The sequence below is a fragment of the Trachurus trachurus genome, assembly GCF_905171665.1.
Source record: "Trachurus trachurus genome assembly, chromosome: 5".
NCBI lineage: Eukaryota > Metazoa > Chordata > Actinopteri > Carangiformes > Carangidae > Trachurus > Trachurus trachurus.
The window spans coordinates 1,428,465-1,452,635 of NC_139896.1; the positions used below are offsets into that span (position 1 = coordinate 1,428,465).

A 24,171-nucleotide genomic window follows, 5' to 3' on the forward strand; every position below is an offset into this window, starting at 1 on the left:
ACTGATACCGGAGCGGAGCGTCGCCACCGTCCAATCATCCAACCATCCAACCATCGTTCATTAACTCCTTCATATTCTGGGCGAACGTGAACTGAACGTTGTGTATTTCTGCTCGATGAACGTTGATTTCCATATAAAACACTTCCAGAGTCATCAAAACTCTTTATGAGTTTAGAAGTATAATGGTGGTGGATAGAGTTCACTTTCGATTGGTCCAAAACACACACTATGAAACATCCAGAGACCCAAGAAGCCGCCACATGGAAAAGTTGATCTCTGTTTTTATCCTTGTTGTAGCAGCAGCTCCCAGTGGCTGCAGGAGATTTGCTGTGAGATATTCTTCTGTGTTTACATCAAACATCCAATGGTTTACAACGACAAATGAACATCTTGCACATGTGCACAAACATCAACAGCCACTGGGAGCTGCTGCTACAACAAGGATAAAAACATTGATGACATTCATTTTTCCGAACAACTTTTCCATGTGGCGGCTTCAAGACTCTTGGGTCAGTAGGACGAGCAGTATGGAGGTATCTGGATGTTTCATAGTGTGTGTTTTGGACCAATCAGAAGTGAACTCTATCCACCACCATTATATGAAAACCCGTCACCAGCCGGACCCCCCCTGGAACTGCTAAAGAGTTTTGTTGACTCTGAAAGTTCTCCAGACCCTTCCTTGGCATGATGACGGTGAGGAGATGATTGGTGAATTATCGATTTTGGGTGGAGTATCCCTTTAATATATAGCGGGGAAATCCTAATCTGGCAACACCAGCCACGACTAATGTCTAAACTCTGGTTGGATCAGGATTCAAACTGGATACAAAGATGAAATCTCTGATGCATAGTTTCAGTGTTCAAACTGATCAGATAATTGTGTCTGTGGTTCTATTATGGGCTGTGGCAATCATTTTGAAAATTAAAGGGACATCGAGGAGTTTTGGAAAAGTGAAGTGTTTTCACACTACATTTATGAGCCTCCGCACCGTGAAATTCTTTGACCGGTGCAAGACAGACTCATGTTTTCATTCATCAAGAATTAAAGTCAGAGGTTGGAAGACGATCACATACCGTCGTAGTTCCCACCATAAACGGAGATTCGGCGGCGTTATTCTCATGACTCGCCACGAAACCGAAAGTAAAGAAACGCTGGTCGGCTCGCCCAGCATTTCCACCACCACTAATAATAACAAAATAACCATAGAGACAAAACCATAGATTTATCTACAATGGACCATTAACAAGTGGTAACGTAGATTCATCCACATTAATATCAGACTCTTTATTGTCGCAGAATTTTTCGTGCCGATGGAGAAACTCCTCGTTGTCCCTTTAATAGCTCACAGCAACAATTGAAAAAAGGAAAGAACTACGAACTGGTTCATTTTTGGAAATGTGAACTTGGTTCAAAATTTTGAATTACAAAAAATGTGTGAACTGAACTTTGAACGAGTTGATGTAGAAAGTGAACTTTCCCAACACTGAGCGTCACATCTGTACAGATGTTCAGCTTCATCTCTGTGGTACAAAGATCCTAATCGAAGGACAAATAGTCGGTTTGATGGAAGGTCTTCATGCTTCGGCTTCGTTCATCAAACAGTTTTTTATTATTTCTACTAATTTGACTTTTTTTAAATCGTCTCATCACTGAAGTCAGGATTTATTTTAACCAACGGCACCGACCGACGAGGACTCGCCAACCGACCGACACGAAGGATGTGAACCGGGACTGAGTCATTCTCAGTCAGAGCAGCAGTTCATTTTAATCCCAGACTCATGCACACATATTTAATTAATAGGAAGCTTCTCGCTGCTTCTGCTTGAGTAAATCTGAGTTTAAATCGTTCTACTTGAGTAGAAACCTACTGAGGGAAAAGTGCTTTTCTGACTCTAATATCTTATTTAACCGTTTAAACGTTGTTTCATCACAGAACCTGGACTGGACTGCAGCCTATAAATAAACATTAATGTATCTATACATTTAAATAAACACATAAAGACTGTTGAGTCGCTTCACTTCAGCTTCACCAACACAGTTAATAAACCAAACGCTGTCAGTGCACACACACACACACACACACACACACACACACACACACACACACACACACACACACACACACACACACACACACACACACACACACACACACACACACACACACACACACACACACACACACACCCATCAGCACATAAACTCCCACATTTACAGCAGAGCAGTGGGACATTAAATATTGAAGCTCTTCACAGATGCTATAGGCGTCAGGTGCTTCACACACGCTGAGATGTTTCACTGTCGTTCAGTCACAACCACACAGTCCAGTTCTCCTGTTGTCCACTGGGTCAAGGAAGGAAGGAGGGAAGGAAGGAAGGAAGGAAGGAAAGAAGGAAGGAGGGAAGAGGGAAAGATGGAAGGAAAGAAGGAAGGGGAAAAGGAAGGTACGATAGAAGGAGGGAGGGAACAGATTGGGTTGATTGGGTCAAAATGGAAGGAGGAAGAAGTAAGGACGAAGGGAAGGAAGGAAGAAAGGAAGGGAGGGGAAAAGGAAGGAAAGAAAGATGGAGGGAGGGAATAGATTTGTTCAAGGAAGGAAGAAGAGAGGGAATAGATCAGGTAAATTGGATCAAAAGAGGAAGAAAGTAAGGACAAAGGGAAGGAATGAAGGAAGGGAATAAGGATTGTGGAAAGAAGGAATGGGAAAAGGAAGGAAAGAAAGATGGAGGGAGGGAGCTGATTCGTTCAACGAAGGAAGAAGATGGAAGGAAGAAGGGAAAGAAGGGAGGGAACAGATCAGGTCAATTGGATCAAAAGAGGAAGAAAGTAAGGAAAAAGGGAAGGAAAGAAGGAATGAAGGAAGGGAAAAAGGATTGTGGAAAGAAGGAAGGGGAAAATTAAGGAAAGAAAGATGGAGGGAGGGAGCAGATTGGAGCAAAAAGGAAGGAAGAAGTAAGGACTAAGGGATGGAAGGAAGGAAGGTAGAGAGGGAAAAAGGAAGGAAAGAGGAGGGATGGAATATATTTGTTCAAGGAAAGAAGGAAGGAAGGACAAAGGGAAAGATGGGAGGAAAGAAGGAAGGGAAAAGGGAAGGAAAGATAGAAGGAGGGAGGGAACAGATTGGGTCGACTGGGTCAAAAAGGAAGGAAGAAGTAAGGACGAAGGAAAGGAAGGAAGAAAGGAGGAAGGAAGGAAGGCAGATAGGGAAAAAGGATTGTGGAAAGAAGGAAGAGGAAAAGGAAAGAAAGATGGAAGGAGGGAACAGATCAGGTCAATTGGATGGAAAAAGAGGAAGGAAGTAAGGACGAAGGGGAGAAAGGAAGGAAGGAAGGAAGGAAGGAAGGAAGGAAGGAAGGTGGATGGTGATGATGATGATGATGATGATGATGGTGATGATGATGATGATGATGATGATGATGATGATGATGATGATGATGATGATGATGATGATGATGATGATGATGATGAAGGCAGTGTGAGTGTGTTTTTTCTTCATCCAGCCACAACTTGAATAATTTACAACAATCAACATCTTCAGCTGTTAGTGGAGCTCACACATCCTCCTCTTCCTCCTCCTCCTCCTCCTCCTCCTCCTCCTCCTCCTCCTCCTCCTCCTCCTCCTCCTCCTCCTCTTCCTCCTCCTCCTCTTCCTCCTCCTCCTCCTCCTCCTCCTCCTCCTCCTCCTCCTCCTCCTCCTCCTCCTCCTCCTCCTCCTCCTCCTCCTCTTCCTCCTCCTAATCCTCCTCTCACAGACGCTTCGTTCTGTTACGTAAGAAACTCACACATACGTTTCTTAAATACTGAAGATCAATGAGTCCGTTATTGGAAGTAACACTGACTATATCTATGTATATAGAGAGAGATATAGAGATGTTGAGTGTGTGAAGCTTCAGTCCATCATGACTCTGCTCCTCATCAGATCCATCCAGACTCCTGAAGAGTCGGATTTAGATCATTGAGGAGGAGGAGGAGGAGGAGGAGGAGGAGGAGGAGGAGGAGGAGGAGGAGGAGGAGGAGGAAGAGGAGGAGGAAGAGGAGGAGGAAGAGGAGGAGCTGGTTCAGACTGAAGAGGAGAATAATTGTCTGAACTTGTATCTTTTAATGTGTTTCGTCACTTCCTAAAGGTCCGACAACAAAAATCAATTGAGCGGTGCCTCTGCTGACCAACCTTGTCACCATGACCCCCTTGCTCCTTGCACTTTTGTTTTAACCTCTACTGTATTATGGCCCTATTTATTTATTATAATGTAATATTGTAATGTATTTTGTATTTTATGGTAATGTTGACGACGTGTGCTGCCTGCTGCCCTCTTGGCCAGGTCGCCCTTGAAAATGAGATCTCGACTTCCACGGGTCTTTTTACCTGGTTAAATAAAGGCTAAATAGAAAAAATAATAATCCAGATGTTCCACAGATGTTTGCTCCTCTCTCTCTCCAGCTTCCTGCATGTGGCACAAACTCACTGGTTCTCAAGTTTCTGGACGTGTTAAATCATCGACTTGTTCGACACCGATTTCCCTCCTGAGTGAGATGGAGCCATGAGAGGAGGCTGCAGCTTCTTCTTGTCTCAGCAGCAGCAGCCTCTCAGTGTATGTGTGTGTGTTCAGGGTGTGTGTGTGTGTGTGTGTATGTGTGTGTGTTCGGGGTGTGAGTGAAATGTGGCGACTAAAAGGAGGAAGAATTCACCGACTCCTCTCCGTCCAACTCCCTCCATCAGGTTTGATCAACAACATGATTAAAAAAAGGAGGAGACATGATGATGATGAACTCCTCAAGACCTGAAGAAACCACTTCCACTTAAACACACACACACACACACACACACACAGACACAAGGCAATTTTATCTGTATAGCCCATTTTTACCACCAGTTTGTCTTCTCAAAGGGCTTTACTGTACATCCCATCACAACATCATCCTCTGTCCTTATAGACCGTCACATCCACTGAGGAACAACTCCATGTTAAACGCCTGTACTGTGCAGATTCTCATTCTCATATTTCTCACTTCAGCCTTGTGATATAACGGCCACACAAGAGGTTAAATACTGAGTCTCTCTCCATACCAGATAGTTGGACCAGTCAGTCTCAGCCTGGTCAGATGCGTAGACATGAACTGATGCTGATGAAGCCTCTTGGATGAAGGTGAAACGTCTTCATCAACTCCTGCTAACATTTCCATATTTCGCACATTCTATGACAAACTGTAAACTGTTGTCTTGTCTGTAACAACATCTCTGTCCTGGGTGATGATCCCTCCTCTGTTGCTCACCCTGAGGTTTCTCCTGGTTTTCCCTGTTAAAAGGGTTTTCCATGGAGTTTCTCCTCAGTGGATGTGAGGGTCTAAGGACAGAGGATGTTGTTATGATGGGATGTAAAGCCCTTTGAGACAAACTGGTGGTAAAAACGGGCTATACAAATAAAATTGCCTTGTCTTGCCTTCTAGTCCAGTTGCTTTCGATTTAACCTCCTTTGAAATCCATGGAAAACCCTTTTAACATGGGGGAATTGGAGAAACCTCACACATGCAGGTGCAGACACACACACAGCAGCTGCAGAAAGAAGTTCACAACAACAATAAAAACACCTTATGCAGCAGCAGCAGCAGAGGGTCTTAGGGTCTTACCTGCAGCTCAGAGTCCCGCTCCACGGTGCGATGCGCGGCGCAGCGGCAGCGGCATCTTCCTCCTCTGCAGCACGGAGCTCCTGCTTTCTTTCTTTCTTTCTTTCTTTACTTCTCTCTTCCCTTCTCTTTCTCTCTGTGTGTGTGTGTGTGTTGAGGCTGAAGCAGCGCAGTAGCAGCAGGAAGGAGGAGGCTGAAGTTTGGGAGCTGTCCGCGGTGCTGCTGCTCCTCCTGCTCCTGATCCTGATCCCGGAGCTTCAGCTGTCACATTCACACTCACATTCACATTCCCCTGAACGCAGCGGCCGCCCACTCAGAGAGGAGGGAGAGAGAGAGAGAGAGAGAGAGAGAGAGAGAGAGAGAAAGAGAGAGAGAGAGAGAGAGAGAGAGAGAGAGAGAGAGAGATGTCATCAGGCTGCAGCTGCTGCAGCGCAAAGTTTAAACATGGACCTGTTGTTGTTGCTACTCGATCCGTTTCCTCAACAGAACCAGAATCACCTGTTTCTATCAGATCAGAACCGGCTTCCTGCAGCAGAGCGGAGCTGGATCAGAGGATCCGCGTCCTGTAGACTCGAGCTGCGCTGCCGAATCACACGTTGTGTGTGGTTCAGACCGAACTGATCCGAACTGAACCGAGCGGGTTCTGCTTTGCTCCGGTGTGAAGCTGCGGGAGTCTCCTCTTCCTCCTCCTCCTCTGTGTCGACGCGGTCAGGAGGATGAAGCTCCTTCTTTAGAGACTCTTTCTCTTCAGCTCAGGACTTTTCTTCTCCTTCTTTTTTTTTTTTTTTTTTTTTTTTTTTCTTTTTACTTCGTCGCCAAAAACAAGTTGTGACACGGAGAGAGAGAGAGAGAGAGAGAGAGAGAGAGAGAGAGAGAGCGCTCGAACTCGGTCCCTGATGGCACCGTGACGCCGCGCGCTCCCAGGGAGGGCGAGTTCAAACCCTGCAACAAACACAAAGACAAAAACCCAAACACACACACACACATCATACAGCTCTGGAAGAAATGAAGAGACCACTTCAAAATGATCAGTTTCTCTGGTTTTTCTATTTATAGGTACAGTATGTGTGTGTTTGAGTAAAATGAACATTTTTGTTTTATTCTATAAACTACTGAAAACATTTCTCCCAAATTCAAAATAGAAATATTGTCAGTAAGTAAGAGCATTTATTTGGAGAAAATGACAACTAGTCAATGTTTTTAATCAGTGAGTTGTGCTTATGTTGGAATTCAATAGACACCTGGATGGAACAGCTGCCAAACATGTAGAGACACTGATTTAAGAAAAAGATGGACTGGTCTCTTACTGTAATTGTTTCCTGAGCTGTATCTCAAGTAAGATTTAAGGGATAGTTCACCCAAAATTGAAATGTCACTCCTTATCTCCTCCCCCTCATGTGGACTAAGGGCTGGGAGAAGTTTCAGAGTCCTCCGTGGCTTCTCTGAGTTACAGGGGGTCTCGGCGTAGCAGTGCATGTCCATATGACGGTTGCAAATGGATACCAACTGTCTTCGTAACAAAAAGACACACCAAAAAACATCCAAATACCTCCATGCTGCTCGTATGTAATGTCCCTCTTGTATTGAAGCCCTGACATGAGAAATTGTCCCGAAAAAAATTAAATAAGTCTATATTTTAAGCTTGTTTGTAGCGGGTCCGTCCTCTTCCCGGTCCGTCCAATTTTTTTTTTTTTCCCGGAACAATTTCGCATTTCGGGGCTTCAATACAAGAGGGACATTACATACGAGCAGCATGGAGGTATCTGGATGTTTTTTGGTGTGTCTTTTTGTTACGAAGACAGTTGGTATCCATTTGCAACCGTCATATGGACATGCACTGCTACGCCGAGACCCCCTGTAACTCAGAGAAGCCACGGAGGACTCTGAAACTTCTCCCAGCCCTTAGTCCACATGAGGGGGAGGAGATAACGAGTATGAGAAATTTCAATTTGGGGTGAACTATCCCTTTAATTGTTTCCAGAGCTGTATCTCCACGTGTAATCAGATTAATAATTAACACCATGGGGAGGTTCACACTGCTTGATGTCTCCTCAGGGCGAAGGTTCAGGTGGCAGTGGAGGACATCTGTCCGTCAGAGTGACGTCACCATGAGGCTCTGCAGGCGCTTTAACACACACACACACACACACACACACACACACACACACACACACACACACCGGCTTCATATGGTTGCTGTCACTGCTGCTGCTCCTTCAGCTCCTCTGATCTCAGACACAGTCCAGTCTGAGATCTGAACCTTTAACATTTGAGTTTATGGTGAATTTATAACTTCACATTTCACAGATGAAAAATAAAACCTGAGTGTTGTTATAATGATAATTAGATTTCTGATCATGTATTAATTGTCCTTCTTTGACCCAATCTGTTCACCTCCATCCTTCCTTCTTTCCACATTCCTTTTTCCCTTGCTTCTTTCCTTCCTTCCTTCCCTTCGTCCTTACTTCTTCTTCCTTCCTCTTTTGATCCAGTTGACCTGATCTGTTCCCTATCCCTCCATCTTTCTTTCCTTCCCTTTCCCTTCCTTCTTTCCACAATCCTTTTTGCCTCCCTCCCTTCCTTCCCTCCCTTCGTCCTTCCTTCTTCCTTCACCCAATCTGTTCCCTCCTTCCATCTATCTTTCCTTCCTTTTTCCCTTCCTTCTTTCCTCCCATCGTTCCCTTTGTCCATCCTTCCTTCTTTCCTTCTATCCCTTTATCCTTCCTTCCTCCCTTATTTCCCTTTGTCCTTCCTTCCTTCCTTCCTTCCTTCCTTCCTTGACCCAGAAGGGCAACAGGAGGGTTAAAGGTATAATATGTAGGAATTCCCCCCATGGTTGCATATCGGAACGTATTCTTGATGTTGCATTCACGTGAAATTGGGCAGACGGCAGACGGATTACAGAGTTATAGTCAATGTCATTCATTATGATGTGCAAAACTCTTCCTATAATATGGTTGGGCGGTAATACAGTAATAACATCCATGCCATTTCATTACCGTCAGTACCCCATGTAGGGGCCTGATATAATATTAGATAATTTATTTAAAGCCTAAATAGTGAGTGCATGTCCAACACCTACATATGTGTGGTTGAGTTTTCAATTTTAGTCCAATAGTTCAAAGCTACATTGTGTAGGAATTCCTCCCATCTAGCGTTGTGGTTGTATATCACAAGCAACTCAGTCGTATTTTTCATGCTGCATTCACCTGAAATTGGGCAGACGGCAGACGGACAACAGCCGCTGCACGTAACGGCATAAACAAGCCTCTATGTAAACAAGTGGTCCGTCAGCACGAGGCAAAACAATACACCTGACAATATGTTGTCATGGCGATGTGGTATTGTTTTACCGTCTTTCTCTGGGCTTCTGTGACTAAAATGACATCTGGGGCCTCATTTATCAAAGAGGGTGTAAAACTGCTACTAAATATTTGCGTACGGCGAAAAGACGAAAATGGCGTACACCCTAAATATTTACACCTTTTTCAGATCAATCAAACTGTGCGTACGCACAACTCTCCGCAATAAATCACACAGGACTCAAGAATGGTGCACACGTGAACACACCTCTTACTCCGCCCCGGAACGCCTATATACAACTATATATGGTCAGCACGTGCATATTTAATTAGCCATGTGCTCTCTGTGGCGCAGCAACTTTTGTGACAACAAAGTGACAACGGAGACAACGGGCGGAGGACGGGGAAAAGAAGCGGAACTTCTCCGCTTCTCCGAAAGCAGATACACGGGCAATAAATCAGTCAGAAAAATGATCTTGCATTTTAATAAGCTACAATAAAAACAAAAACCTCCCAAATCTCAACAAAAGGGAGCAGAAAGAAGAAGAATCTTATGTAATCTGCCCGTTTATCACAGAAAAACTTTTTTTTTTTACCTAGATGTTAAAACAATGTAGGAAGCAGGACGATAGTTACCATTACTTTGCAGGCCTTCCCACTACACAGTTACAGCTCTACTGGACTCGGTTTAGGTCATTTTCCATTACAGCTGAGTCCTTCACAGTTCCTCCTCAGAGCCGCGTTGTCTCACTCTTTATTCTCTCCTCTCGTCAGCTCCAAACTCACGTGCACCTCGTTAACTCAGGTGACAGAATAATAACAGTCTCAGTAGCTGCAGATCAGTGTGCGCTGCTGCCGATGTGTTTTTAAACTTGGATGGTTTGATCCTTGTCGGACGTCACACATAGCCTAATCAAAAAAGCAAAATCCACAATCCGCTCTGTTTATCAATTAACATATAGCCTAGTGTTATTATAGAGCGGGTTGGATTGCCAGCATCAACGGTCCACCACTACCACAATTACTTCATAAAATCCTACTGTGCTCTTCTAAATGTACTCCGCTCCTCTCTCCCTCTCACACTGCAGTTCTCTGACTCAGCAACGGTGTCGCCAATTCCTCCTGTTCCTCAAAAAAGGCGTACGCCAGGGTCAAAATGGGTGTAAATGTCCGCACTTTTCCCCGTCAGGTTTTGGCTTGATAGATCCCAAATTTGGCGGAGAAAAGTGCGTACGCACAAAACGGGGGGAAAATGGCGTAAAAAAAGGTGTATCCACAATGATAAATGAGGCCCCTGGTTTGTTAGTGACGGCCGTCTGCCCGACTTCAGGTGAATGCAGCATCAGTGTAACGCTCCATTCAGAGCTGAAAGGAACACTTCACTTTGTTGATGGGGGGATTACTGGTTAATGAAAAACAGACTGAAGAACCAAATAATCCATTTTCATGAATAGATAACAGGAGAAGTTACACAATGTCCCTTTAATGTGGAGCTCTTCTCTCTGGTTGATGAAGCAGTTACTTCCAGCTCTGTTGTTCAGTTCATTATTGAAGTGAACTGATGATAAAAGCAGCTCGATGCTAAAGACTCAATAAAAACACTGGGATGGTTTTTTCTTCCCACGTCTGTGTTGTTTTTAAATGTGCCAAAGTGAAACTGCTCCCTCAAGAGAAATGTTGAAACACATCATCACTTTATTGGCTCTTTTAAGAATGAAATATTTTCCTTTTATTCAGAGTTTGAATCTGACTCCAGCTTTGGCTTAATCTTAAAGGGATAGTTCAACATTTTTGGCAAATTGGCCCATTGCCATAATCCCTATAGTCATGACTTATAAGGTCACATATTATAATTGTTAGTAACTCGCTGACAATGCCCACATCGATAATACATTATAAATATATTTATGTGTTATAATGGCCTATAAACATGTATAACTATCATTATAAACACTCATAAATTGCCAAAAGGCTTTATAACAATAAGCATCACACATCATAGAGCTTATGGTCAAGTATTATGATAAAGTTATAATTGCTCTATGATGTGTTATGCTTATTGTTATAAAGCCTTATGGCAATTTTGAGTGTTTATAATGATAGTTATACATGTTTATAAGCCAATTATAACACATTATAACTATATTTATAATGCATTATCGATGTGGGCATTGTCAGCAAGTTACTAACAATTATAACATATTATAATACCTGACCTTATAAGTCATGATAAAATGCTTTATAGTGTGTTATGATTATTGTTATAAAGCATAATGACCATTTATGAGTGTTAAAACTTTAGTTATACAGTGCTATAACTGCATTATAACTCATTATAAGTATGGTTATAATGCATTATAGAGATAGGCGTCAAGTATAAAGTGTTACCATTGATTTTTTATTTCACAACAACATATCCTATAGGCTATGTAAGTATTGACTAAAGGTTTCTGTGAATTAGTTTTTAGATTGGCTGATGATCTCTTTGGAAACAGACAGAATGAAAATGCAGGTGATAAAACAACTGGACCATCTTTGCACAACAACTGACGCCCGTGAACTCTTTTGACTTTTAATTTGCAAATTTTATTATTACAGACAGAAAGACACAACCATGGCAACGTTCTGTACAGGACTTCCACCGTCTCACACCAGCAACAGGTTGAACCTACGAACATCACAGGGACTCGGAGGAAGCGAGGAGTCCTGGCTACAGAGAGAAAGTCAACTACGTTAAAAACCTACACTGCAAAAACTCTTTCTTTCTTTCCAAGTCTTTCCAAGATTATTTGTCTCATTTCTTGTCAAAATGTCTCATTTCTAGTCAAAACTAATCTCTTTCCACTTAAAATAAGACTCATCACCTAAAAATGTACTTGTTTTTAGATCATTTTCACTTGTTTCAAACTAATTTTCATTTGAAATAAGTAGAAAAATCTGCCAGTGAAAGCAGGTTTTTTGTGCTTGTAATAAGAAAGAAAAACTTGCTCCACTATCAGATTCTTCTACTTATTTCAAGTGAAAATCTGCTTGAAAGAAGTAAAAAGTGTCTAGAAACAAGCTGCTTTTTAATGTGATGAGTCTTATTTTAAGTAGAATGAGATTAGTTTTGACTAGAAATAAGACAAATATTCTTGTAAAGATTTTGAGTTTTTGCAGTGTGCACATGGTCAGAGAGCAGAGAGACCATCCATCCCATGTTCTGTACAACTGGGCTCGATGCAAGGTTTTTTTTATACTCTGCTCCAGAATTTCCAATTTTTCCAATATTTCCAAATATAAATCAATAACACATGACAAAGGTCCATCAAGACTTGTTTCACCCAATCATTATTGAATATCAATACACCAAAGTCAGGTAATAATAACACACAAACACGTGACGTCGTCGGTCTCCTCAGGACGATATAATAAGGGAACAATAATTAGAAAAAGCTGCTGTCTGATGGTCCGGTGTCTCTCCGTTGCTCTGTGGTTTTGAACAGAAACGTTCAAGTTGAAGAGAAACAGTTTGAAGTGAAGTGAATTAATCTGATCTGTGGGGTTTTTCTGCACCACGGTGAGAGAGGATGAGGTTTATCTGAGAGGACTCGCCTCGTGTGTGTGTGTGTGTGTGTGGTCTGCTGCTGCTTCATCCTGACACTTTAAAACATGACATCTGGAATTATTTAAAAAAAAAGAAAGAAAAAATGAGATTAGAAGAAAGAAAGAAAAAAGAGAATAGGATTAAAGGGATAGTTCACCCAAAATTCAAATTTTTCTACTCGTTATCCATTCCCCCTCATGTGGACTAAGGGCTGGGAGAAGTTTCAGAGTCCTCCGTGGCTTCTCTGAGTTACAGGGGGTCTCGGCGTAGCAGTGCATGTCCATATAACGGTTGCAAATGGATACCAACTGTCTTCGTAACAAAAAGACACACCAAAAAACATCCAGATACCTCCATGCTGCTCGTATGTAATGTCCCTCTTGTATTGAAGCCCCGACATGAGAAATTCTAGTCTATATTTCAAGCTTGTTTTGTAACGGAAGCTTCTCGAAGCTCCTCTTCCCGGTTCGTCCAAATTTGACGAACCGGGAAGAGGAGCTTCGAAAAGCTTCCGTTACAAAGCAAGCTTGAAATATAGACTTATTCATTTTTTTTCGGGACAATTTCTCATGTCGGGGCTTCAATACAAGAGGGACATTACATACGAGCAGCATGGAGGTATTTGGATGTTTTTTGGTGTGTCTTTTTGTTATGAAGACAGTTGGTATCCATTTGCAACCGTCATATGGACATGCACTGCTACGCCGAGACCCCCTGTAACTCAGAGAAGCCACGGAGGACTCTGAAACTTCTCCCAGCCCTTAGTCCACATGAGGGGGAGGAGATCATGAGTTTTCAAATTTCAATTTTGGGTGAACTATCCCTCTTTAAAAAGAGAAACACGCAGAAACACGGCGCGTTGGTGACGGCATGAAGCGCTTTAGATCCACACTGCAAAAACTCTACATCTTACCAAGAATATTTGTCTTATTTCCAGTCAAAACAAATCTCATTCTACTTAAAATAAGACTCATCACATTAAAAGTAGCTTGTTTTTAGACACTTTTTACATCTTTCAAGCAGATTTTCACTTAAAAAAATCTGATAGTGGAGCAAGTTTTTCTTTCTTATAATACAAGCACAAAAAAACTTGCTTCACTGGCAGATTTTTCTACTTATTTCGAGTGAAAATTTGTTTGAAACAAGTGAAAATTATGTAAAAACAAGTTCATTTTTAGGTGATGAGTCTTATTTTAAGTGAAAAGAGATTAGTTTTGACTAGAAATGAAACATTTTGACAAGAAATAAGACAAATATTCTTGGAAAGATTTTGAGTTTTTGCAGTGCACCGAGGAGATTACATGACAGATAACTCATCCCTTATCTCCTACTCCTCCTCTCCTCCCCCCAGGGCCTCCTCCTTCTTCTCAGCCACCAGTTCCTCCTCCTTCTTCTCCTCCTTCTCCTCCTCCTTCTCCTCCTCTTCCTCCTCCTCCTCCTCCTGCTGCTGCTGCTGCTCCTCCTGGTCCATGTCGAGCTCTTCGAACGACGAGCCGCTGCCCATGGACTCGTTGGAGCCTCTGTCGCTGCCTCGCTCCCTGAGCTTAGCGGCGACGTCGTCGTCCTCGCCGGCGTCGGCCACGTCCACGTCCCTGAGCGGCAGAGACGAGGCCAGCGAGGCGGCGGTGGACGCGGCCAGGGAGGTCTCTCTGCTGTCCCACGGCACGCCGCCGCTCACAGAGCTCACGTCGCTGTGGGAGTCTGCACCTGCAGGAAAAGAAAGAAAAACACCAGAAAGACTCAGATCAAACATCATCATTGTTTCCTTCAGGTTGAGAGTTCATGTTAAAGCGATAGTTCAACATTTAGTCAGATCCTCCTCTCACCATAACCTCTATAGTCATAGCAGTAGGTTCATCACCTTTAATTATCAGTGCATGTTGTTTAGAGATGGGCGGAGCAGAGACGTGAGCTGCTCAGTGAACACAATGTCCCCTGTCCCTCATCAAACTCATCAAATACACAATCCAACAACTCCACAACGCTCTGGTGGACAAGTTGTGAGCTGCACATTCACCGCGCTATGAGATAATCGATCATGTAACATTAGAGACAGAAGCTGTGTTGTAAATCTCCCCCTATCACGGATGTAGTGCACTAACTATATAGTGTGTTTGCCATTTTGTAGTGTTGTTCGAATTCTCCGCGATTAATTTAATCCACTATGTAGTGGACGAGAAAACACCCACAATGCACCACAAAACTGAGTGAACAAGTGATGTACACTTCTTTCTACTCCCGTATCCGAGCCGACCAGCGTTTCTTTACTTTCGGTTTCGTGGCGAGTCATGAGAATAACGCCGCCGAATCTCCGTTTATGGTGGGAACTACGACGGTATGTGATCGTCTTCCAACCTCTGACTTTAATTCTTGATGAATGAAAACATGAGTCTGTCTTGCGCCGGTCAAAGAATTTCACGGTGCGGAGGCTCATAAATGTAGTGTGAAGACACTTCGCTTTAACAAAACTCCTTGTTGTCCCTTTAATTACATATATTTATATATATACAGTATGATCAGATCTGAACTCATGGTCTTCACTGCTGCAGATCTGATCAGCTTTGTTAATGAAGCTGCTTCTGATCTGTGACTGATGTTCTCTGGTTTGATCCGGATGATTAACGATCAATGATGAACAGAATCCAGAGGGATGAAAAACTCTGAGGTGGAGATAATGAAGCGCGTCCATCAGTCCATCAGTCAGCAGCTCAGCAGCCGGGACAGACAGACAGAAACTACAGGAACACGACTGACGGAGAGAAAAACTAAACTTGGAAGTGAAACTGGTTAAATAAAGAGACTTCACACCTCCCACATGCACAACCACATTACTCACTGAGCTGTGCACCGAGACGACCACTTCACCGGTGGAGCTGAATAAGATTTTATACATTTAGTTTTCCACACTGTGCCGTGTAGAGAGAAGAGAAGAGACTCTGGGGTTCAAGTTTCCTTCTTTACGCTCTAAAAACGGACGTTGAATCAGAATCAGTCGACTTTCCATAAATAAAATCTGACTTGACGGGACTTGAACGCCCCACAGGACACGGAGGCGACGACGCTAATGTCCGATCCGTTTTTTCTTTCTTTCCTGCTGCCGCTTTCAGTTCAGTTCACACTCCAAATAAATAAATCTCCTCCACACATCACATCACAGTGTGTTTGTGCTGAAAGTGTCAGGAGGGAACCGAGACACAATAAGCAGCAGAGTGAGCTCAGTGAACTCATTATCACGTCCAGCAGCTCCAACAACACAACGTATATGGGAAGTCCGTGGCTCCACAGCGGTTATTTATGAGGTTTATTTATGGCCCGTTGATTAGAGATCTGCAGGTCCAGACACAACCAGAGGGACCGGTGGATCTGACTCTGAGCTGCTGCAGCGGTTTCTTTTCTGTTTTTATTGTGATTTTCATGGTTCATTCACATATAAATTCACCAATCTCATCCATTCATCTGTAAATTACAACTGAATTGCACAGTAATACATCCACAACTCCACTGACAATACAGATGGGGATGAGATGATTGGTCCTCCCTCAATCACACAAAAGATGAAATTAATAAAATACAACCATTGAGAACTTAAAGGTTATGAGTTCAACATTTTGGCAAATTGGCCCATCACCATAATCCCTATAGTCATAGCAGTAGGTTCGTTACCTTTAATTGTCGGTGCAAAAAACTTTCTACCCTCTATGTCTGTTTCTTTCTTTCTACCTACCACCTTCTCTCTCTTTCTTTATTTCTTTCTACCCTCAGTCTCTTTCTTTCTTTCTTTCTTTCTTTCTTTCTTTCTTTCTTTCTTTCTTTCTTTCTTTCTTTCTTTCTTTCTTTCTTTCTTTCTTTCTTTCTACCTACCACCTTCTCTTTCCTTCTTTCTTTCTTTCTTTCTTTCTTTCTTTCTTTCTTTCTTTCTTTCTTTCTTTCTTTCTTTCTTCTACCCCTTTCTCTGTCTTTTTACTTCTTTCTTTCTTTCTTTCTTTCTTTTACTTTCTGCAAAATGTTGAGCTGGAGTGATAAAAAATCTAATAAGGGTTTTCCAACAAAACTTGTTGAATTTGAAGTTTTCCATTGTATCTCACATAAACATTCCCAATCTTCTTCGCTTAAAACCCGATTTCCTTCCTTCTCCCGCGCTGCAGTGGTTTCTACGATGCAGCACTCTGTGTTTCTTTCTTTCTTTCTTTCTTTCTTTCTTTCTTTCTTTCTTTCTTTCTTTCTTTCTTTCTTTCTTTCTTTCTTTCTTTCTACCCTCTTTCTGTCTGTTTACTTCTTTCTTTCTTTCTCTCTTTATTTCTTTCTTTCTTTCTTTCTTTCTACCCCTATCTCTATCTGTCTACCTCTTTCTATCTATCATCCTCTCTCTCTGTCTCTTTTTTCTTTCTTTCTTTCTTCTCCCCCTTTCTATTTCTTTTTTTACATCTTTCTTTCTTTTACTTTCTGCAAAATGTTGTAGACTTCCTGCCAGAAAGGCAACAGTATTTCCCTCTCCCATGCTGCAGTGGTTTCTACGATGCAGCACTCGGTCTTTCTTTCTTTCTTTCTTTCTCTTTCTTTCTTTCTTTCTTTCTTTCTTTCTTTCTTTCTTTCTTTCTTTCTTTCTTTCTTTCTTTCTTTCTGTCTGTCTTTCTGTCTGTCTTTCTTTTACTTTCTGCAAAATGTTGTAGACCTCGTGCCAGAAAGGCAACAGTATTTCCCTCTCCCATGCTGCAGTGGTTTCTACGATGCAGCACTCGGTGGTTTTTTCTTTTACAACATGAGCAGTTCTGCAGGAAATAATGGGTCTATTTAGGGTAATTGGGCGGACAGCCCCCGAGGAAGAGCCTCAGCACACTGGACCATGTTCACCCCCCCACATACACCCCCACTCCCCCCCCCACCTCCTCTACAACTGCAAGAAGCAAGTCCTGAAATTGGTACCCTGTTGGAGCCAGCTGTGCCTGTGAAAGTCTTTTAGATAACATTTGCCTAAATGAGTTGCTAAATTGGGCCCATTGGGATTATTAGCAGAAAATCAAGGTCTTGTTCTTCAAACTATTCCAAACAGAGGAGAGCGGTGTTTTTTTAGTTTTTTTTTAAAGGAGGTAATTAGACAGAGATGGAGCTGAGGCATGCTGGGAGTTTGGAAGAGCCACAAGTCTGAGTGAGTGGACGGAGAGAAGAAAAGCTGCGACAGGAAACAGATAAAACCAGAGTTAAAGGAGACGTATCATGTAAATATCACTCTCTGACGGCTCTTTAACAGAAATCTGCTGGAGAATTAACAAATAACTCAGTAACTTTCAGGCTTCTGAGGTTAAATCCATGTGGTTTTACCAGCTGTTGCCTCAGTTGTCTGACAGTGATGTCATTCGTTTTCTAATTAGCATTATCCCGCCCCTACCTGTGAGTGCAGGTACCTGTAGAGGGGGCAGGGCCTGGTGAGCAGCCAGAGAGAGCTGTGATGTTTGATCAACAACTTCTTTAACCCTCTAACTGATGCCATCTCATGTCAGAGACTCATCCTGTGTTGGAGGAGAAGATGTTCATCTGTTTCAGAAGAGTCACGTTATAAAACATCTGAGGAGATGACTGAGACTAGAACTGGGTTCAGAACTGTCCAACACGTTATTAAAGACTGGGAGGAGAGTGGAGAACCATCGTCTTCGAAGAAGAATCTTGCATGACTGTGATCATTTAAAGGTGTTCAGAAATGGCAGTTTGTCCTGTTTGTCGCCTCCTTCTACAAGTTTCCAGAGTCGCCGCACGAGTTTACCCGAGTAAGGAAAACTAATTTGATTGGTCGTTATCTAGCGGGCGGGATATTCAATGTTTGGGGCGAGACCGAGCTCAGTGTGTGGATGATGGATCCAATATCAGTGGCTGATGAATCCTGAGCAACGTGACGCATAATTTGAGCGATTTTTCGCTCTGTCGCTCGAGATGAGAAATCCCAACTCTCCGGCCGTCAGATGCTCGTTGCTCAGTGCTGATTGGCTGCCGTAATCTATGTGTAACTATGAAAACTACTGAAATCATGGAAACGTAATACTACTCCACCGGTCCGGCAGAGCAAAGCCGGCTTGACGTTGTACGGCGCTTGTGGGACTTTAACAACTGGTAAACAGCAGCAGCAGCTACAATATCAGCCGTGCTGGACCGATACAAACAGGAAGAAAAGAGCGACTCGGAGTGAGGTGAAATTCACTGGAATCGCTTCATCAGAGCGATCTGTTGAATTGTTTCAAACTGACGAGTGACTGCAGCTGAGTGACAGAGCGTTTTTTTTGGAGCGACAGCAACAAAAATAAAAGGTCCGGTGTGAACGCACCTTTACTCAAAAATAGAATTTTGCACAAAGTTTGGGCTACATCGACTGATGGATGAGTTATTACACTGATGTTGAGACCTACACTGGGCTCAAATTCAATTTTCTTTTCTGAACACCTTTAAACATTTGGTGAAATCAAATCATCAAAAAACCAGATTGTTGTGACGTTGCAGACGCTTATTGAAACGATGCCACAGCGAATGTGTGCTGTAATAAAAGCTAAAGGCGGTGCAACCAAATATTAGAGTATGGGGCCGTATATAGTAGATGTATATGCAGATATACTGTATACGTTAGTCTGGTGTGTAGAATCGACTGAGGACTTCCTCCCTCAGGTCTGTGCTGGTTTTATCTTTGTTTTTCTCCATCTGTTCCTGTTGCACCAACGTTTCCTCATCAGACAGGTGAAAACATTTCTGCAGCGTTTCTCTTCTCTTCTCTTCTCTTTTTTCAGATAAATGTAAATGTGGAGGATGAAAACAAACACAACCGAGCGTCTCTTCTTCTCAGTCGACGTTAATCAACACATTCCACGTTCAAAACCAAACCTGATAATTAATAAACCTGACACAGTTACCACCACTACCACCACCATCACCGCCGCCGCTGCTGCTCACATGTTCAGTTAATACGCCAGCTTCCTGCGTATGGCAAGCGGAATTTACATTGTAGATATCAACAACATCTTTCTGAGTAGTCGTAATTACATTTTAAATAGTTGGATTTTTTATTCCAGATATCTGTAATTCAGTTTTGCCTCTTGTCAAAAAGAACATTTCAGATCCACAACTACGTTCTTCCTAGGACAAATGACGTCACTTTAACCATTCATGTGTATCGGGTTTGTCATCACAGATATCTACAATTCAGTTGCAGATATCCACTATGTGAATTACAGATATCTGTAACTGAACTACGACTAGTACGAATTCCAGTTTGAGATATCTACAATGTCATTTCGCCTAGTACTAGGACATGTAGATATCTGTAACTGAGGTGAATTAAAGATATCTTGAACTTGGAATTATGACTAGTCAGAATCAAATTGTAGATATCTCAAACTGGAATTAGTACTAGTCGTAATTCAGTTACAGATATCTGTAATTCACATAGTGGATATCTGCAACTGAGTTGTAGATATCTGTAATGACAAACCTCATACACATGAATGGTTAAAGTGACGTAATTTGTCCTATAGGAAGAACATAGTTGTGGATCTGAAATGACAATTGTGGATAGGAAGAATCTAGTTGCAGATATCTGAAATGTTCTGAAATGCGAGGAAGGGGACATTGATCACCGGTCTAAACCACCGGTCGGCCGCTCTGATCTCAGACTGAGAGGAAACTGGACGAGGTGTGTTGAGCTCATCGCTTCACGGTCACGTAGGATGAAGGATGAAGGATGAGGAGTCCAGACCGAGGCAATCTCTTCTCCCCGGAGCTGGGGAGGATTTCCTCAGACAAAGCTGCAGCTCCACTGATTGATCTGTCGCTCATTAAGAAAACTGAGCTGTGTCTCAGACTGCACACACACAGACACACAGGTATAGGTATTTCTGCAGCCTGTTAAACAGCTGGTTGTGGGTTAAAAGCTTTTAACAAAGTGAGTGAGAGTGAGTGAATGTATGAAATCATTCCTGTCAGACTGAGAGTTGTTGTTTCTCTGCAGCTCAGTGAAGAATCAAAGGACTCGGCTGTTCAGAGGTTCACAGGGAGAATAAAGAGGATGAAAGAGCTGCTAAAGAAACACTCAACTCTTCCTGCAGCAGCAACGTCTCTCTCTGCAGAGGCAAAACAACACTGAGTTTTACTCTTTCACTCCTTCACTCCTTCACCTGACTCAGTGATGAAGATGAACATCACATGTAATCAGTGCATTTACTGGGGACTACTTTCCACGGTGGATTAATATGTGTTCTGTGACAGTGAACGTGTCACCATGAGCAGCGCTGTGGCTCTTTAACAAGGTTTTAATAGTTAAACAAGATCAATAAGGAAAATGGTCGATCGCATTTTATATAATAATTCAATCAAATATTCAACAATAAATAAATAAAAAGAGTTTCACTCATCACAGGTGCTGTATGTGTGTGTGTGTGTGTGTGGAGAGTTGACTCTCCTTGTGTAATTATAAAACACATTGGAGCAGCTTTATTCTGTCTGAGTTGCAGCTGAAGAGTTAATTATGAACTCCTCTGGTTTATAAAGTAATAATCTGTAGTAATCTAACCCCAACAACGTTAACAGATTCATTTAAAGTTGTGAAAAGCTTAATCTGAGCAGGACTCAGCAGCAGCTCGGACACCGACATCGTTCATGTTTCTATCCAACTATTTTAAAGCGCATTTTTGCATTTGAGTGGCAAAAAAAAAAGCAGAAAAACGTGCATCACATGTTGTTGTGCAGGGGGGAAGGTGGAGAATCTTCTGTATCGGGACAGATGATGAATGTGCTTTAACTGCTATGAAAACAGATAAGTGAACAAGTTATTGCTATGGCAACCGTTTACCTTCCCCAGCATCTCTAATCTGCTCCTAACACGGACACATAATGAAGTGGATGGAAACGTGAACAAAAGCGCATTTCCTTTTGCTGTATTGTTATTTTATTCGGCCATTTTTTTTCTTCCGCTCTTTTTCGGCATTAAACTTTCTTTCTTTCTTTCTTTCTTTCTTTCTTTCTTTCTTTCTTTCCTACCACCTTCCCTATCTTTTTACTTCTTTCTTTCTTTCTTTCTTTCTTTCTTTCTTTCTTTCTTTCTACCCTCTCTCTGTCTGTTAACTTCTTTCTTTCTTTCTATTTCTTTCTACCCTCTTTCTGTCTGTTTTCTTCTTTGTTTCTTTCTTTCTACCCCTATCTCTATCTATCTACCTCTTTCTATCTATCATCCTCTCTCCCTGTCTCTTTTTTCTCTCTTTTTCTCCTTTCTTTCTTTCTTTCTTTCTTTCTTTCTTTCTTTCTTTCTTTCTTTCTTTCTTTCTTTCTTTCTTTCTTTCTTCCCTCTCTCTGTCTGTTTACTTCTTTCTTTCTTTCTTTCTTTCTTTCTTTCTTTCTTTCTTTCTTTCTTTCTTTCTTTCTTTCTTTCTTTCTTTCTACCCTCTCTCTGTCTGTTTACTTCTTTCTTTCTTTCTTTCTTTCTTTCTTTCTTTCTTTCTTTCTTTCTTTCTTTCTTTCTACCCCATCCCTATCTATCCACCTCTTTCTATCTATCATCCCCTCTCTCTGTCTGTCTCTCGTTTCTTTCTTCTTTCTTTCTTTAGCTAACTCAGCATTGTTTCAACCATTTCTTCAGCTCATTCAGCATTGCTTCAGCAACAGCGTTCAGCTGCTTTCAGCATTCACACGCATTTCCTGCAGGAAATACTTTCCTTTCCTAGTAAAACTTTACGATTCACTGACACTCAGAGACAGAACAATGACAGACTCTCTCATAGACGACTTGATCTGAGGAGTTGAAACGTTGAAGTCACCTGTGATGTCGGTCCCTCGGTCCTCGTCCGAGTCGTCGTCCTTCACCTCGGGCTTCACCTCCTCCTTCATCTCGGGGACGAAGAAGTCCGTCTGTCTGGACAGAGGAACCATGTAGTTGATGACGTCTGTCCCACAGATCTCGATGGTGGGGAAGGCGCAGAGCTTCCTGTCCTGAGAGACCGAGACAGAGATGGAGACAGTTCAACGATCAGAAGAACGACAGGTCAGTGAACCACATTCAGGTGCAGTCAGGCAGACGGCCGTCCAATAGGATGTCATTTTACCAGAGAAAGACGGTAAAACAATACCACATCATCATGACAACATATTGTCACATTGCCTGTATTGTTTTGCCTCGTGCTGGCGGACCACTTGTTTACATAGACGCTTGTTTATCCTGTTACATGCAGCGTCTGTTGTCTGTCTGACATCTGCCCCATTTCAGGTGAATGCAGCATCAAGAATACGTTCAGATATGCAACGGCACCGCTAGATGGGGGGAATTCCTACGTATTATACCTTTAAGGTGGAAATACTAAAGAGTTAAAGGGATAAAAAATTCTGCGACAATAAAAAAGTCTGATATTAATGTGGATGAATCTACGTTACCACTTGTTAATGGTCCATTTTAGATAAATCTATGGTTTTGTCTCTATGGTTATTTTGTTATTATTAGTGGTGGTGGAAATGCTGGGCGAGCCGACCAGCGTTTGTTGTCCCTTTAAGGTGGAAATCCTAAAGAGTTAAGGTGGAAATCTTACAGAGTTAAGGTGGAAATCCTAAAGAGTTAAGGTGGAAATCTTACAGAGTTAAGGTGGAAATCCTACAGAGTTAAGGTGGAAATCCTACAGAGAGTTAAGGTGGAAATACTAAAGAGTTAAGGTGGAAATCCTACAGCGTTCCTCTTTAAAATGAAACTCAGAGTTGTGATGTGTGTGAATCAGTTGATAACACCAAGTCTTTGACACATTAATATGAAGATGTGCCCTCCCATATAACTCCATTAAAGATGCATGACCATCCACATCTGTGTGTGTAGCTACATCTGCACTCTGCGCTGGTGTGTGTGTGTGTGTGTGTGTATGTGTGTGTGGAGAGGAGTGAGTTTATAAATATTAGACCATATTTTCTCTAAAGAGGACATTAGCCCTGCATATACATATATATATATATTTTAGCTTTTTGCTTCCACACAGATCTGCAGCAGGAGGAAGGAGGAGCAGCACATCAATGTTTCACTATGAGAATCACTCAGATATTTACCTTTACTTTCTTAACCATCATTTTCCTGCCATGAAGCTGTGACCACAGAGAGATTAGAACTGAGTCACACAGAGAGACACTACACTGTAGAAATATATATACAAGCTGTATAACTGAGTCACAGTAGAGCAGCAGAGAGACTCTACACTGTAAAAATATATATGAAATAGAAACGTTCAGCACCGGTTTCAATCAGACTGAGCCTCTTTGTCGTCAGATTGACCCAATCTGTTCTCTTCTCTTCCTCCATCCTTCCTTCTTTCCACAATCCTTATTCCCTTCCTTCTTTCCTTCCTTCCTTTCTCTCCTTCGTCCTTACTTCCTTCCTCTTTTGATCCAATTGATCGATCTGTTCCCTCCCTCCATCTTTCTTTCCTTCCTTTATCCCTCCCTTCTTTCCCTTCGTCCTTACTTCCTCCTTCCTTTTTGACCCAATCAACCCAATCTGTTCTCTCCCTCCATCTTTCTTTCCTTCCTTTTCCCTCCCTTCTTTCCCTTCTTCCTTCCTTCCTTGAACAAATTTGTTCCCTCCCTCCTTCTATCTTACCTTCCTTTTCCCCTCCCTTCCTTTCTTCCTTCCTTCCCTTCGTCCTTACTTCTTCCTTCCTTTT

The 24,171-nt window shown here is 42.3% G+C and overlaps 2 protein-coding genes across 2 annotated transcripts in view; one reads left to right on the plus strand and one right to left on the minus strand.

Annotated features, from left to right (window-relative positions):
* Nucleotides 1-24,171, plus strand: part of gpx1b (glutathione peroxidase 1b) — a 320,730-nt gene that overhangs the window by 182,058 nt on the left and 114,501 nt on the right. The gene's annotated exons all lie outside the window — the stretch shown is intronic.
* The window catches only part of tex264a (testis expressed 264, ER-phagy receptor a), a 64,372-nt gene continuing 54,004 nt past the window's right edge, over nt 13,804-24,171 (minus strand). The window contains exons 3-4 of the mRNA XM_083972403.1: nt 22,297-22,468; nt 13,804-14,218 (exon numbers count right to left, since the gene is read on the minus strand). Coding sequence (XP_083828529.1) covers nt 13,839-14,218; nt 22,297-22,468 — 552 coding nt within the window. The 3' untranslated portion in view covers nt 13,804-13,838. The remainder of the gene's footprint in view (nt 14,219-22,296; nt 22,469-24,171) is intronic.